Below are 14,522 nucleotides of genomic sequence, written 5' to 3'. Positions count from 1 at the left end.
TTATTCTCACACAAAAAGCTTTGACACTTTTTTTTTCTCTCCCACTCAGAGAAAAGGGTGTTTACGACTCAACACACATGGAAGTCCTACCACTTCTCAAAGTGCCACATCCAGTGTAGGTATGTGAGAGTTAATTTACAGCCGCAGAAGAGATGCAATAATGTTTGTGATAAAACAACATTGTTAAAACAAAGATCTTTATAATTTTTCTAGCTATACACAGAACACAATTGTGGTTTCACCATAAAATCTCTAGGGATGAAGCTCAACGACTTATTTTACAGCAAGGACTTGTAGATGGGTAAGCTGATTCTTTTTCTTAACTTTTTTAGGTTGTAGGTATGGTCAGAAAAATAACTATGTAGAAACATTATTTGCTTGTTGAAGGGTTTGTGTTGTGATATCTGCTTAATGTAAATAATATAAAAACATTCATATTATTAGAGTTATTGGAGAATGATTTGGATTGTATTAGGCATCTTTCTTGAACAATAAAACAGTGCTCTAAAGTTCTGATCCTGCACTTGAGTGGATGGACTGCTGCATTTGCACAGAGCCATGTTGAAATCAATGGGCTCGGATTGGCACAACAGTCTGTTGTCTGCACTGTCAACTGTAAGATCAGGGCCTAAAATTGAATTCCAGCATCTCTTACTCGTGATGAATCAGAAAACACTGCTTGGCTTTCAAATCCAAGGTTGAGTTTCTAGCACTGGCTCTTGGAAGAATCCATTTAATTTGTAAACTGAGCAGAGATGCTATGAAAGTAATTGCGAGAGAGCATAAATGTTGAACTTCAGGATGAGTCATTTAGTCTTCTAATGATAGAATATTTAAAGTATTTCTCTGAAAAAAGTACAAAGATAATACATATTTATTTGTCCAAATCTTCATATTTATTGCTTCTAAATCTCTTCTCCTGCCTTGCTGTAGTACAGCTGCATTTTGTGATTAAAGTTTAGGGCTTCCTCAGTCCCATAACTTACCTGTATATGTTCCCCTCTTATTTTGGCCAACCTGCTGGCCTTCCAGATATGAACTCTTATCCGTCTAACCTATTATATTGGGCCACCACTTCAAATCTTTCTGGAGCTTAGAATAATGCTATTGGAAACCCCTTCAGATCACTGATTTAACACAGTTTCCTATATCTGTCAGAAAGGGCTGCACAAAAAGTGGCTCACAGGGCTGAAAACATTTTCCATTGTGGAGCTCTGAATCTCAGCTGCAAAACCAAGAGCTCCATCCTCCTTGAATTCTGTTTCACTGCAATGATATTAGAAGCTGGTCTAATAAAGGGAAGTAAGATTTCTAGTAATATACCCAGCAAGAAATGTTTCTGAGGTGTGCAGATTTAAAGTTGAGCCATATTTTAGCAGAACCAAAATGCAAAACCTGTTTTTAAATGGGAAAAAATGAAAAGAAACAGTGGATTGGGGAGCAATACCATTTGAGCCTAGAAAGGTCCTAGAAAGTGACCTAAAGTTACCTCTGTACCATGTTAGTGTGTGATAATACCCTGGTGTCTATAGAGAGATGTGCATTGCAGTTTGGTGGGAGGGATCTTGTCGAATAGACTGTCTAGAATTATTTCAAACTGGTAGTACCGGTAATCATGGACTGGCAGCTTGTGTTGAACACATATATCTGCCCAAATTGTATACTAGACATTAGCGGAAACTGGCACAGAAGTCTTTCACAAATACCGATAATACAACATGTGACAAATGTTTCACTTGCTTAGTTGTCTGAAAAACTGAACTACCACCATGAATGTAGAGGCTTTGCATGGGGGTAATAAGATGTTCTTTCTGTATAGGCTTGCCCATGTATCAGGCAAAATTCTGCATTCCTTGAGCAGAGCCTTGGTGGGTGTCAATTCAAAGATAACTGTTCCAGGCAATGAAACCCACTATGCAGATGCAAACAGATTATAGGCTGCTGTTCTAATGTGTGTCCTGATAAATAGTGTTCATACTGGCTTATAAAAGAGGAAAGTTAATAGTTTAACAAGAGCTATCATGGAAAGGAACTGCGGCAGGCTGATAATGGTGCCATCATGTGAAGAGAGTGCTGAACCTAATTACAGATAGCAACAATTTTTAAAGCATTTTTTGAGACTCATCATGGTATAACTGCTTTCTCAAGGGATGAAGGGAATACTAATGAGTCACAGATCTAATCTCCAGCAATTTTACAAACTTGTCTATTTTCTGGAAAGTTTGTCTCTGAGTGCTGCATGTGGTTAGGCCGTTTTTCTTCCCAAGTTTTACTACATGCCAAGTTTAGGTGAAGTAGTGCATAATAATTTTGAAAGCATTTCTCGCTAAATCTTTATTTTACTTTTAATCCAAGTTTACGTGTTTCTTGGTTTTTCTGTGGAGCTTAGGAAATGCAACAAAAAAATAAAATACATTTATGGCTGACACACAACTGATGTGGTGTGTGTGTCTATATATATTAATGCGTACTCTGGGATGTTTCATTTTTGGATCTACTAAATTTTAAGCAATGATATTTGCTTTAAAGCATGGCAGAAGCTGCAGCGACATTATGGTTATGGTATTTTACTCTTAGTGGCTATTTGAAGGTTTTTTAGTTAATAAATTGCTGACAGGATTTAAAACTATTAGGCTCCTGATATATGGAAAGGATAATGTTGTCGTCGTTGTAATCATAATCATCATAAGACCCCAGTTCACTATGCATTTGGTCAAGCGGGGAACTTCTTACAAATCAGGGTTATTTGGGCTTTGACACCCGAGGTATGTGTGTTTGCATGTGTAGGTGGGGGGTTGATGTTTTTAGACATAGGGTGGGCTTAATGGGGGAGGATGATGGGTTTTAGATGTGTGTCAAAAACTATCCCTGGATACTTTTGTTTCTTATGTAAGCTTTAAAGCTCCTCAAGCATGCACAAGGATAGTTTAGGGTTGAGGGACCCCATCATCTAAAAGGAAATAAGCCACACTTAACACAAAAACAGGGTTAAGAAAGGCTTTAACTAGTTTAAAAAATAAATAACTAAAAAAACAAAGGATGGGGCCCAGTAAAGACAGGGCTGTTGAAATGAGTGGGCCTTATAATGTGCCCTAAAATGAAATTATGAGTGTGTTGGCAGAGTCCTGATCCTCCTTTCCAGCCTCTTCTTTTGTGGTCTGATGTAATTATCCATAAAGTTGTTTAATTTGGACAGTAGGCTGCTTAGGATGGGGGCCTTATTTTGAATGTCTGTAAAGTGCAATGCTCAAATAATGAAATTGTTTGTATGTTTTCTGGACCAGTTTGCCCATCCTTAATGTTAAGAGTTATAAAATACCATATGATTTATGCATGGGATCTAACCGTAGCCTGAAAACTTTTTTGCACAGCCCTGGAAAGGGCAAAGAGATGATTTTTAGGCAACTAGATGGTGTGGGAGAACTTTTTAGAAACATCTAAGTATATTAATCACTCTATAACTCATTTAAACCCAATTAGCTACTTTTACTGGTATAATATATGCATAGTTGCCGATATATGTATTTTTTTTCTCCCCATGGACATGTCTCCAAATGAGCCGAGCACAAGGGTTCTGAGGTCATCCTGGTGAATTTTAGTTTATTTTAATATAAAATGATCAGGAACTTCAAAATTGCTAATAGCCTTCCCCTAACAGCCTCCCGCTTGCATGTAATTGTCTGTCAGAGGTGGTATGTGGGGGGGGTCCAGTTGCTCACTACCCTTACACCCTGCCAGCATGTGCATGGGGAGGATAGAAGACTAGTTTTTATTCTACTGGTGACTACAAGAGGCAGCCACTCATATATTCTCTACCCATGTGAATTTCTCCTTCAATGGATTCGTTCTTCATTTTCCATTTTTTAATTTTGGAGTGGTTACCCCTCTCTGTTCTGTATTATTCATCCAGTCCAGATTGTCTCCCCTCCAACTGTAGCAACCGCTTTGTTCTATATCTTTAAGCTACAGTGATTCCTCGCTTAATGTTCTAGTTATGTTCCTGAAAAATGCGACTTTAAACTAAATGATGTTAAGTGAATCCAATTTCCCCATAAGAATTGATGTAAATGGGGGGGGGGGTTAGGTTCCAGGGAAATTTTTTTTCACCAGTCAAAATACACACACACACACAACTATAAGTTTTAAACAAACAATTTAATACTATACACAGCAATGATGATTGTGAAGCTTGGTTGAGGTGGTGAAGTCAGAGGGTGGGATATTTCCCAGGGAATGCCTTACTGCTAAAGGATGAACTAGCACTTGGCTGAGCCCTCAAGGGTTAACACATTATTGTTAATGTAGCCTCACACTCTACAAGGCAGCACAAATGGAGGGATAGCCAGCGACGCGCAGCGCGCGTGTGTGTGTGTGTGAGAGAGAGAGAGAGACACACGCATTGCCCCTTTAAGTAAGCTGACCCCACTCTAAGTACACTGCCTTTTTAAGTAGATCAGCAAGTTAAGACAGCAGCTGCTGCCACCAAACTCCCTCCCTCCTGAACCCTGTCATGTCCTGCCCTGCTCTTTAGAGATAGGGTAAGCAGTGGGGAGGGAGACACCCTGACAGCCTCCCTCCTCATGCCTCCAGCTGCAACAGTGCCCAGGACAATGGCTGTCAGAAAAACTGGTCTGGAATGGCTTTTCAAATCTTAGAACAGCCCAACTAAGACTGGGTCTGTTGATAATTAAGAATATTTTACTTGAGCTCTGCAATAAAACAACCAGTAACTTGTAAGCTTGAGAGTTTGATCCTGAAGGGGAATTTTCCTGCTCTACAGATGTTAATGTTTGTTGTATGCAGATATTTGCCAACTGTAACAATATGGCCAGCGTCAAGTCTTGTACCATATCTCCTATAAACTCTCCATGGAACTGCAAACTTTGCAAGCTATGTTATATGCTTTTGTTCTTATGCCACATGAGCAACACTCACATAGACTGGGAATTTCGAAAGCCCTTAAGGGAATTAGATGTCCAAATTCCAGCCATACTATTTGAAGATTTAAAGAAATAAGTAGCAATGTATCAAGTGGATATATTCTATTGAATATAGAAACTGAAATGTTTTCCTTTGCTCTGAAGTACTTTCTAAGGTAAAATTTCTGTATGTCAATCGACTGGTGATTGGTGCCTGTGGCTTTTTCTGATGAAAATAAATAAGTTTTTACAATTCCAATGTGAAAAATCACAGGCTGCCAATTCTTAGCATTCTACCCCTGTATAATTTGTGATTTTGATAGCTGTCAAGATCTTGGTCAAAACTTTGCTAAAAGTGCAAACTCTTAAACATGTTTTTATGTCTGTGATAAAAAGCTACATCTTGACATTGACATACATAACAGCTGCTGTATCTATCATTGTGTAGATGCATATTTTTTTCACATGAGAGACAGTGTTTGATTAAATAGATTATTTTAAAGCTTGTATTCCAATTCTGATACTTTCTCAAAACATATAAAGATTTAAAGCAGAAGTCTTGAAATTAAACTTTGTTACAAAATTGATTTGATTGACTTATTATTGATGTTCATTAATACTGTGTTTGCAATTCATTACAGTGTTCATTGGAAAGCTACAAAAAATTTCTAACAATTCAACATGAGCTTACTTTGAAAATTCCTAATTTCTCTCCCTAGGGTTTTCTTGGTACGGGATAGCCAAAGTAACCCCAAAACGTTTGTATTGTCAATGAGCCATGGACTAAAAATAAAGCACTTTCAAATTGTACCAGTAAGTAACACTTGTTAATTTGTATATAATTGAAAAGGCATAATAGCGTGCCAAACGTCTGAAGTTATTTTTTCTGGTATATGGAAGATGGTATACATTGGTACTACAGTATTAGACACTAAAAAAGCTTAGAAAAGCTTGTCTCGCTCACCAACAGAAGTTGGTCCAACAAAAGCTATTCTCTCACTCACCTTGTGTGTCTAATATTCTGGGACCAGCACAGTTACAACAACCCTGCATAGACAGAATTAAACATTTATGGAACTTGCGGCTTGATTTGTTATAAGATTTGGCAATATCGTTTGGGTTTTGTGTGAGCTGTCTTAAGATGAAGGCAAGTCTATTTTTCAAACTAAATAGAAACACCTCTTATGGGATGAAAATGTTTTATTTTCAAATGTCTCACAGCCTCCTGGCCCCACACCTTTTTTTTCCTTAAATTTCAGTTAGATGGACCCACCTAGGTTGGAAATCTTAGCCACATGCACAGGCACTGCCTCTGTTCAGAGCTGCTTCCTTCATGTCTCAGGGCCCAGTCTTTTTGGTTCAGTGCTCTGTGACCTGGGTGCCTGAGGCAGCCCTCACTGGAAATGCCAAGGTCAGAGTAGGCTGCAAAAGGGAGAGCAGATACTACCAAGACTGGTGGGTAACACTGAAGTTAAACTCCCCAGCCAGTCACTAACTGTGCTTCTGACAACCCCCCGCCTCCTCCGACTGGTTATCAAGAAGTTCTCAGTCAGCACATAGGACCAGTACAGTGAGTAGTTATTTAAAAAACTCTGCTCACATATATAAAATGTTCTCCTGATCCCAAAGGGTCAGCCACATTACCAGGTCAATATAGGTTTGGATCTTACCCAAAATACAATGCTGTCAGCCAGTCCTTTTTGAATGTCTAAAACTAAAGGTCTATTCTAAAGGCCGGGGGGAGGGGAGGAAGAACAAGAAGAGAGATGGTAAAGCAGTCACATACATACAAAGACTTCACAGTCTATCAGGTTCCTATCAGAATTGGTGAGTTTGCTGGCTTGAAAGTCCCTCTGTAACACACAGAGTCCTTTGTTTAGAGCTTCATTTGTAGCAAAATTCGTCCAGAGATGATAAACAGGAATGAAGACAAAAAGCAGAAGGTACAGCTGCCTTTTATCATCTTTTGCTATGCAGCTTGATCATCTTTGTTCTGAACACAAGCTGTCCAGCACATGGCCTGGAAACCTTAGAGTTCTATCCATAAGCATGCCCCTGCATGCCTTGCTGAGTCACAAGGTGTATCCCTTGCCTTCTCTCAATGGGTCAATTGTATAGCTGATGTCCCTGAATGGGTTGTCAAGCAGGGTAGGCAGTTCTAATGCCAACCTGTCTGGGGGTGTCACCCAGATGCACAGCACAAGTTTGGAACTACAGACATACCATATATATATATATTACAATACAAAGGTGATACAAACACATAACAAGATATCATACCTTGCAAATTATAATATTTTTGCAGATACCTTACATGGCATATCTGGCATCACCCATTGCAATTTTACAATATTGGTGTTCATAATATCCTAAAGTGTCCCCCACTTTCCATACAGCATCACAGGCCCCATTTCCTGCCTCATGTTGCCTTGGTGTATCTAGGTACAAGGCCAGTAGGGTAGATAGGTATTCTCACTCTTCCTCAGTGTACATTCACTTTTTGGTTAAAATTGATATAATGCTTTTACAGATCAATTACCTGGGGTTAATCTTGAAATCCCTTGTGGATTTACTGAGGTACAGCAATATTTCCCTTACTTTCTCAGTGAAAGCAAGTACATCACATGTGATGCTCTTGACATGACAGTGGGGTAATCCTATCCATTCCACTGACTCTGGAGGCAGTATTAAAGTTCTTCCACTTTCTTTCCATCCTGCTTCACGTTGAAATATATTTTCATTCACTGCTTTAGCCCTAGTGCTTTGCCTTTACCTAGGAGCCACAACTACTACTTCTCAAAGAACCTCCCTCCCAGACTGTCTTCTATCCACAATCTCTCGACCTCTTGATAATTAGGTTCCCCTGTTGGGTTTTTCAGGGGATTCTTCTATTCTGCAAGACTGGGCACTTCCCCAAATGCTCTTTCCCCTGACTCACTGGCTCCAGTGAGATTTCAGAGGGCCACCATTTGGTATTTCCATGCTTCACGCTGCTCCTGTAGCCAGCATCCTAGAAACCTCCCTCTTTGCTGCAAAATGGAGCTGAAACACTTCAGGGGATTCAGTAAATCTGATCTAGTGCTTGAAAACCAGCCCATAACCCCTTAAGCAAAGTCAGTGCCAGGACAAAAATGTCCACAGTTTTGCACTGCCTTGACATATGGGGTGGTGGTGGTATCTCTGGTCTAAATAGCTCAAGGAGAGGACTCTTGGCACCAGTGTCTTTCCTCTTTGGACCCACCCTGTGTTCCCTATAGTCAGGGCCACTGACGATGCACCTCCATTATCCAGTTGTTTCCTATCTGTCCTTGGATCAGATGGAATATAGTTGAAACAGCTTTTTAGATTCCATAAAAAAACTGAATGATTCAGTCCCATCAGCATGGCACCCCTTTGACTTGCTAAACAGAGACCACCTTCTCTTTTCGCTATCAGGAACAGGCCCCTAGCTCTTCATCTTCTCCTGTGGAGGAAACTTCAGTTCTTCTTTAGAAAGTTCCCCTTCCCTCTGACCCAGACGTACCCCTTCTTCCCTTCTCAAAAAGCCAGTCATTTCTCATACACCTCTGCAGGTTGCTCTGCCAAACAGAAGCACTGTGCAAAAAATACAAGTATTGTTCATCCTTTATGGCTGCTAAAACCTCTTTCTCCTGCAATAGGATCCCTGGTGGAGGAAGAGGAAATATCTGCTTGGTAGCATTTGCAGTCAAGAGTCTAGCCTGCCAGATCTGAGAGAACACATCAAAAGAGTTCCTGGATTTAATGGAGAGCAGCATTTCTCCAACTTCTCCAATATTAGCAATCTATTTAGCAATTCATGAAGGGATGTTGCATATTCACAAATGGATGTGTGACTGGGAAGTTGGAAGGGGGTATGGTAGGAGACAATTTCTCTGTTATGAGCTACACCATCTATGAAAATGTTTGAACGTTCCTTTTAAAAAAAATTCTTCATTGCTGTATGTTCCATTCCCAATTTGTGCTTTATGACTCTGGGCCACCACTACCAATTAATCACCATATATTCCGCTCTTAGAATATCAGAGTTGGAAGGGACCTCTGGAGGTCATCTAGTCCAACCCCCTGCCCAGAGCAGGACCAATCCCCAACTAAATCATCCCAGCCAGGGCTTTGTCAAGCCTGACCTTAAAAACTTCTAAGGAAGGGGATTCCACCACCTCCCTAGGTAACGCATTCCAGTGTTTCACCACCCTCCTAGTGAAAAAGTTTTTTTCCTAATATCCAACCTAAATCTCCCCCACTGCAACTTGAGACCGTTACTCCTTGTCCTGTCATCTGCTATCACTGAGAATAGTCTAGATCCATCCTCTTTGGATCCACCTTTCAGGTAGTTAAAAGCAGCTATCAAATCCCCCCTCATTCTTCTCTTCCGTAGACTAAACAATCCCAGTTCCCTCAGCCTCTCCTCATAAGTCATGTGTTCCAGTCCCCTAATCATTTTTGTTGCCCTTCGCTGGACTCTCTCCAATTTCTCCACATCCTTCTTGTAGTGTGGGGCCCAAAACTGGTCACAGTACTCCAGATGAGGCCTCACCAATGTCGCATAGAGGGGAACGATCACGTCCCTTGATCTGCTGGCAATGCCCCTACTTATACACCCCAAAATGCCTTTGGCCTTCTCGGCAACAAGGGCACACTACTGACTCATATATCCAGCTTCTCGTCCACTGTAACCCCTAGGTCCTTCTCTGCAGAACTGCTGCTTAGCCATTCGGTCCCTAGCCTGTAGCGATGCATTGGATTCTTCCATCCTAAGTGCAGGACTCTGCACTTGTCCTTGTTGAACCTCATCCGATTTCTTTTGGCCCAATCCTCCAATTTGTCTAGGTCCCTCTGTATCCTATCCCTACCCTCCAGCGTATCTACCACTCCTCCCAGTTTAGTGTCTTCTAATGTCTAGAACGCTAATCACTATTCAGCTGTTCAAGTTGAGAGAGGAAAGGGATACAATTACACTAGTTCTTGGACAATCATCTTCTAATAAAAGATCAGTCATTCAGAATAACAACCTTGCAAACATGTTGAACATGTCAGATTCTTGGACACTATGGTTTCCTCATTATCTTCTGAAGAGCTGTTTCCGTTGAGGAAATATTCATGTAATTCAAGGCAAACATCAGTTTGGGAATAACAAAAAATATTGTTAAATTTTAATTTCTGATTAACAAATGCCTCAGCTCTCCTAAATGTTTCAGCTCTGCAATGTCTATCATGTTGGCATGATCGTTGTATGCATGCATAGAGTCCCATGGATGACCGTGCATCTTCATATTTCTCGCTGGAAAATAGGCATGATCAGACCCACAGTGTGACACACATGTTAACACTTCCTTACCTAGTAGTGTTTGGCCCTGGACTGGTGAAATCTGAAAAAAGGAAGCTGCCTCCAGACTTAGAATGGGTAGGATAACCCAGTAGTTGTGGCCAGTGCAACTGCTGCTTACACTGAGAAACCTTAATTACAGGTAAGAGAACTAATTTTATCCATCCCAGAAGGATGGTTACATCTTTCCTCTCTGCTGCAGTAACTGATGCTCCAATGCGATCACCATTTTAGGGTCTTTTGTGCACTACTATCCACTGCCTATAAATTGCCTTCTTTCATTAATTGATCAATATTACTGTTAAGTATCAAATGTTTTAGTACCAGGAGGCTTCAGATTCCCTTTTCTGCTGATTGAGGATATTCTATTAGCCAAAGAATTAGCTTAAGAATTAATTGGGTGATGCAAATTATGGGGCTATTCATTTGTAATAGTTTAAAATTGGAAATATTCCCTGTAAATCTTTGTGTGTGTGTGGGGGGATTTTAAAGTTAGCCAAGGTAACCTTATAGCGGGTATTCTCCTCCCTCTCTCTTCCTGGGGCTAGCATGCTAATGGCGATCTGGAACAGCAGGAGTCTTTTTCTCTTTTTCCTCTCCCCTTGCTCCCCTATTGCTGCCTCTGGCATCAATGAACATGTGCTGCCGCCATCATGGTAACCAACAATAGAAGGCTCCTGCCTAGAAGCACCTTTTGCAGTAAAGGCTACGTCAGTGCACAAAAGTAATTATGAATATACAGCCACCCGCTGCTACACAAAATATACTAGGTACACAGAACATTGTGTATTACGAGCGTAGGGCAAAAGGCAGTTATAATATGACACCTCTTTCATAGAATATCAGGGTTGGAAGGGACCACAGGAGGTCATCTAGTCCAACCCCCTGCTGAAAGCAGGACCAATCTCCAATTTTTGCCCCAGATCCCTAAATGGCCCCCTCAAGGATTGAACTCACAATCCTGGGTTTAGCAGGCCAATGCTCAAACCCCTGAGTTGTCCCTCCCCCTCTTTCTTTGGAGAGAGAGAGTATACCTAAATTTAGTTTTCTTGTTTTATGAAGGCTCAAGGTTTTTATGGTTCCAATTTAAATCTTTGCATGTGTGAACATCAGATGTTCTCTGAATAAAGGAAAAGACATAAGAGGTGTTGACATTAGCAGTCTTCATGGCCTAATGTTCTAATACATATTCAGTCTTGCTTCCTTTTACCTTATGTATTTAATTAAAATTGACAAGAAGTTAGAGAATGCACTACTTTTCTACTGGTCACTTCTAATTTGCTATGAATGAACACTAAGTTTCCCCCCTTCCCCACAGACTATAAATAACTCAGGAGCATGAATCTACACAAAGATGTCACAAGGCCTGATTTCATTAAAGATCAACAATGTACATATTTTTGAATGTCTGACAAACACTGTAGCTCAATAGTGTTTTGTTATCTTTTTGTTTTTTCCCCTTTTACAGCTAGAAGATGATGGAAAGCTATTCTATACACTGGATGATGGTCACACCAGATTTACTGATCTCATCCAGCTTGTGGAGTTCTACCAGCTCAATAAAGGAGTATTACCTTGCAAGTTAAAACACTATTGTGCCCGAATTGCTCTTTGACCAAAACCAAGTCAGTTCACCAAACAGGGAAAAAAGGAGATGCTAGAACACTTTTCTAAGGCAATTTCCTCGGGGGGAAAAGTCATTATATTGAAATGGTGGTGAATTTCAGATGCAAAGAAAAGTTTATATGCTCCATACAGAAAGTCCTTTGCATTGTAATTGTCACTGCAAAAATCAACTTCAGAAAAAAGTATTTCATGTGAAATTATGTAATGTTGCAGCACTGGAATCTTTTTCAAATGCAAACAGATATTTTTAATATTATGCAACTTTATTTACCAAAATAAAATTGGAGGGTGCCTCCTTGTTAGTAATAGATGACTAATAAATGAGTTAATTGCATTCAGAAATACTCTACACTGTGGAATAGAAATTGTGTGTGTGTGTGTGTGTGTGTGTGTGTGTGGAGTATAACATGAACTTTGGGTGGAAAAACTCTAGAAGTTGGATTGTACTTAATTTGTAAATAAAACAAAATTATTTTGCGCTATATTTTTAAATGCTATTTTGTGGCTTCTTGCATTCAAAAGTGAAAATATTCTGAATTAACCAATTAAAATTACTTCTGATGTCTTGACTAATTCTGGATCAGTTGTGTTATGAACTGTCCTATTGCTGCTGTAATAGTACTCTTTCTAGGTTTTCTCCTTTTAAGTAGTGACTTGAACCACATTTTATTATACAGATTTGGAGCTGATGTGCATATGAGCATGCATATATGTATTTTGTAGTGCTCATAACGTGCATGTGTATATGTGCAATCTTTTATTTATCCATAGGCACTTAAAAGGGCCCTGATTTTAGTGTTATATTTTGGAAGTAAGGGTATGTGGAATGTTACTCCTTCCCAAGTTAAGAGTTAAACTGGATTGTGGTTGTCTCTGTGGTCATATTTAAAAAAAAAATCATCTCCCCAAATGATTGGCTACAATATTAACAGTCTGCTTGCTGATAACATTGCACTATTGACCAATTGGACAGCAACTAGTTCAAATTTGCAGTATTAGCTTCCAACCTATTTCCCAAAGGCCTTTAAATAGCTACTCATGTTCTAGTACTTCCTTAAAAACTAAAAAAACAAAAACAAAAAAAATACCCCTACTCAATATGTGCCACACATCAGAGCCCCTTCCCTCTTAAATGTAAAAATGTTTGTTTTCAAAATGACAGTAGAGCCTGGCCTGTCTGCTCTTGAAATACAACAGTGTTGTACCACATCTACGCCACTGTAGCACTTCAGTGCAGTGTAGACACTACCTACACCAACAGGAGAGGTTCCCTCTTGAGGCAGGTAGTCCACATTCCCATCAAAGGAAGAACTCTTCCATCAACTTTGTTGTCTACGGTGGGGGTTAGGTCAGCTAACTACACCACTCAGGGGAATTGATTTTTCACACCCTTGAGTCATGTAGTTAAGCTGGCATAATTTTCTACTAGAGATCAGGCTGAAGAGAAGCAACATTCCAGAACATGCATTGAAGATGCAACTTGTGTTGCCCATCATCTCATTCAAATTAATACTGAATTTTAAGGTTTTTGCATCCCAAATACATTAACTTTAAAATTAAACCTGAAAATAAACTCAAATTTTATTCTAAGAATAATTTTAATTAAAAAGCTCCCAAGTTGCTATTGCATTATGTAATGAAACTTGTTGAACCCCAATTTAACCATGTTTATAGGTTTACTTCCGGGCATTGCACGGCTCCAGGGATTGCAAATGTGAGAAAGAGACACACATCCTCCACATCACTAGGCAAATAATGACCACAGGTTGTCATCTGACACTTAAAACAAGTTGTTTACTTTGGTCCATTTCATAGCAGGAAAGTCTCACTTTCAAAAATACTGTAATTGCCGTTCTGGCACTCAAGTCATCAGCCTTCTCAGTAGAGAAGTTAACCACTGAATGAAAGTGGAGACCGAATCCTTTCACCTTGGGTCCCTCCAGGTCAGGGATGAGAAATGTAAGTTCAAGAGTTTGAACTGCCAACTTTTGCTTTATCTATTCTATGGACAGAGGACTCCATGGCTCTCCAATCCAGAACTTTTCACAAATGCTAAATTAATGGAAAAATATAGTACAGTGAGCTGGCAGACTGTCTGAACATTTTTAATGCTTTTCACCTGGGAAGTATTGAAGACAAAAATGTTGTCTTTTTTATTTTAACAATACTTCTGACAAACTAGCCTAAAGCAGAAAACTAAGCTGAAATTCTTCCAAGAATTTGGTATTTAAAAGACAACACAAAATTTTTTTGATCAAATTATAGTGGTAGAAGTACCTGGAAAAAGCAACTTGAGTGAGAGGTTAACATGTAGAAACTATTCATGTTCCAAACAAGTCTTAAACAGGCAAAATTGTACAAACTTGTTTATCAAGCTCTTTGTTAGCCACTCGTAGAGGTTATGCAGGGTGGATGGTGCCCCATTTCCAGTAAAAGTTGGAAGCCATGTAGTGAATAAGACAGGTGAATCTCACCCAGGATAACTTAGTTCTATCCTTGCCTCTGCCATGAACTTTCAATGAGATGCTGTCACTTAAACCAAAATTTTGCCAGGTGGCCCCTAATTATGTATTTCTCATTTTCTTGGTGCCCAAGTTGAGAAGGGAATCCAGAGATGAGTTCCAATGCTGACT

The 14,522-nt window shown here is 39.7% G+C and overlaps 1 protein-coding gene across 4 annotated transcripts in view; it reads left to right on the top strand.

Moving 5' to 3' along the window:
- Window positions 1–12,301, top strand: part of GRB14 (growth factor receptor bound protein 14) — a 102,345-nt gene extending 90,044 nt beyond the window's left edge. For 3 of the 4 annotated variants that reach the window (XM_074967462.1, XM_074967461.1, XM_074967464.1), the window contains 4 exons: window positions 50–119; window positions 214–301; window positions 5,639–5,732; window positions 11,732–12,301. In XM_074967462.1, coding sequence (XP_074823563.1) covers window positions 50–119; window positions 214–301; window positions 5,639–5,732; window positions 11,732–11,878 — 399 coding nt within the window. In that variant the 3' untranslated portion in view covers window positions 11,879–12,301. Of the gene's footprint in view, window positions 1–49; window positions 120–213; window positions 302–5,638; window positions 5,733–10,279; window positions 11,179–11,731 lie in introns of those variants that run through there. The other variant, XM_074967463.1, reaches the window with a different exon arrangement.
- The last annotated feature ends 2,221 nt before the right edge of the window (window positions 12,302–14,522 follow it).

Source organism: Natator depressus, chromosome 11 (genome assembly GCF_965152275.1).
Source record: "Natator depressus isolate rNatDep1 chromosome 11, rNatDep2.hap1, whole genome shotgun sequence".
Taxonomy (NCBI): domain Eukaryota; kingdom Metazoa; phylum Chordata; order Testudines; family Cheloniidae; genus Natator; species Natator depressus.
This window is presented reverse-complemented; position numbering and strand designations above follow the sequence as displayed.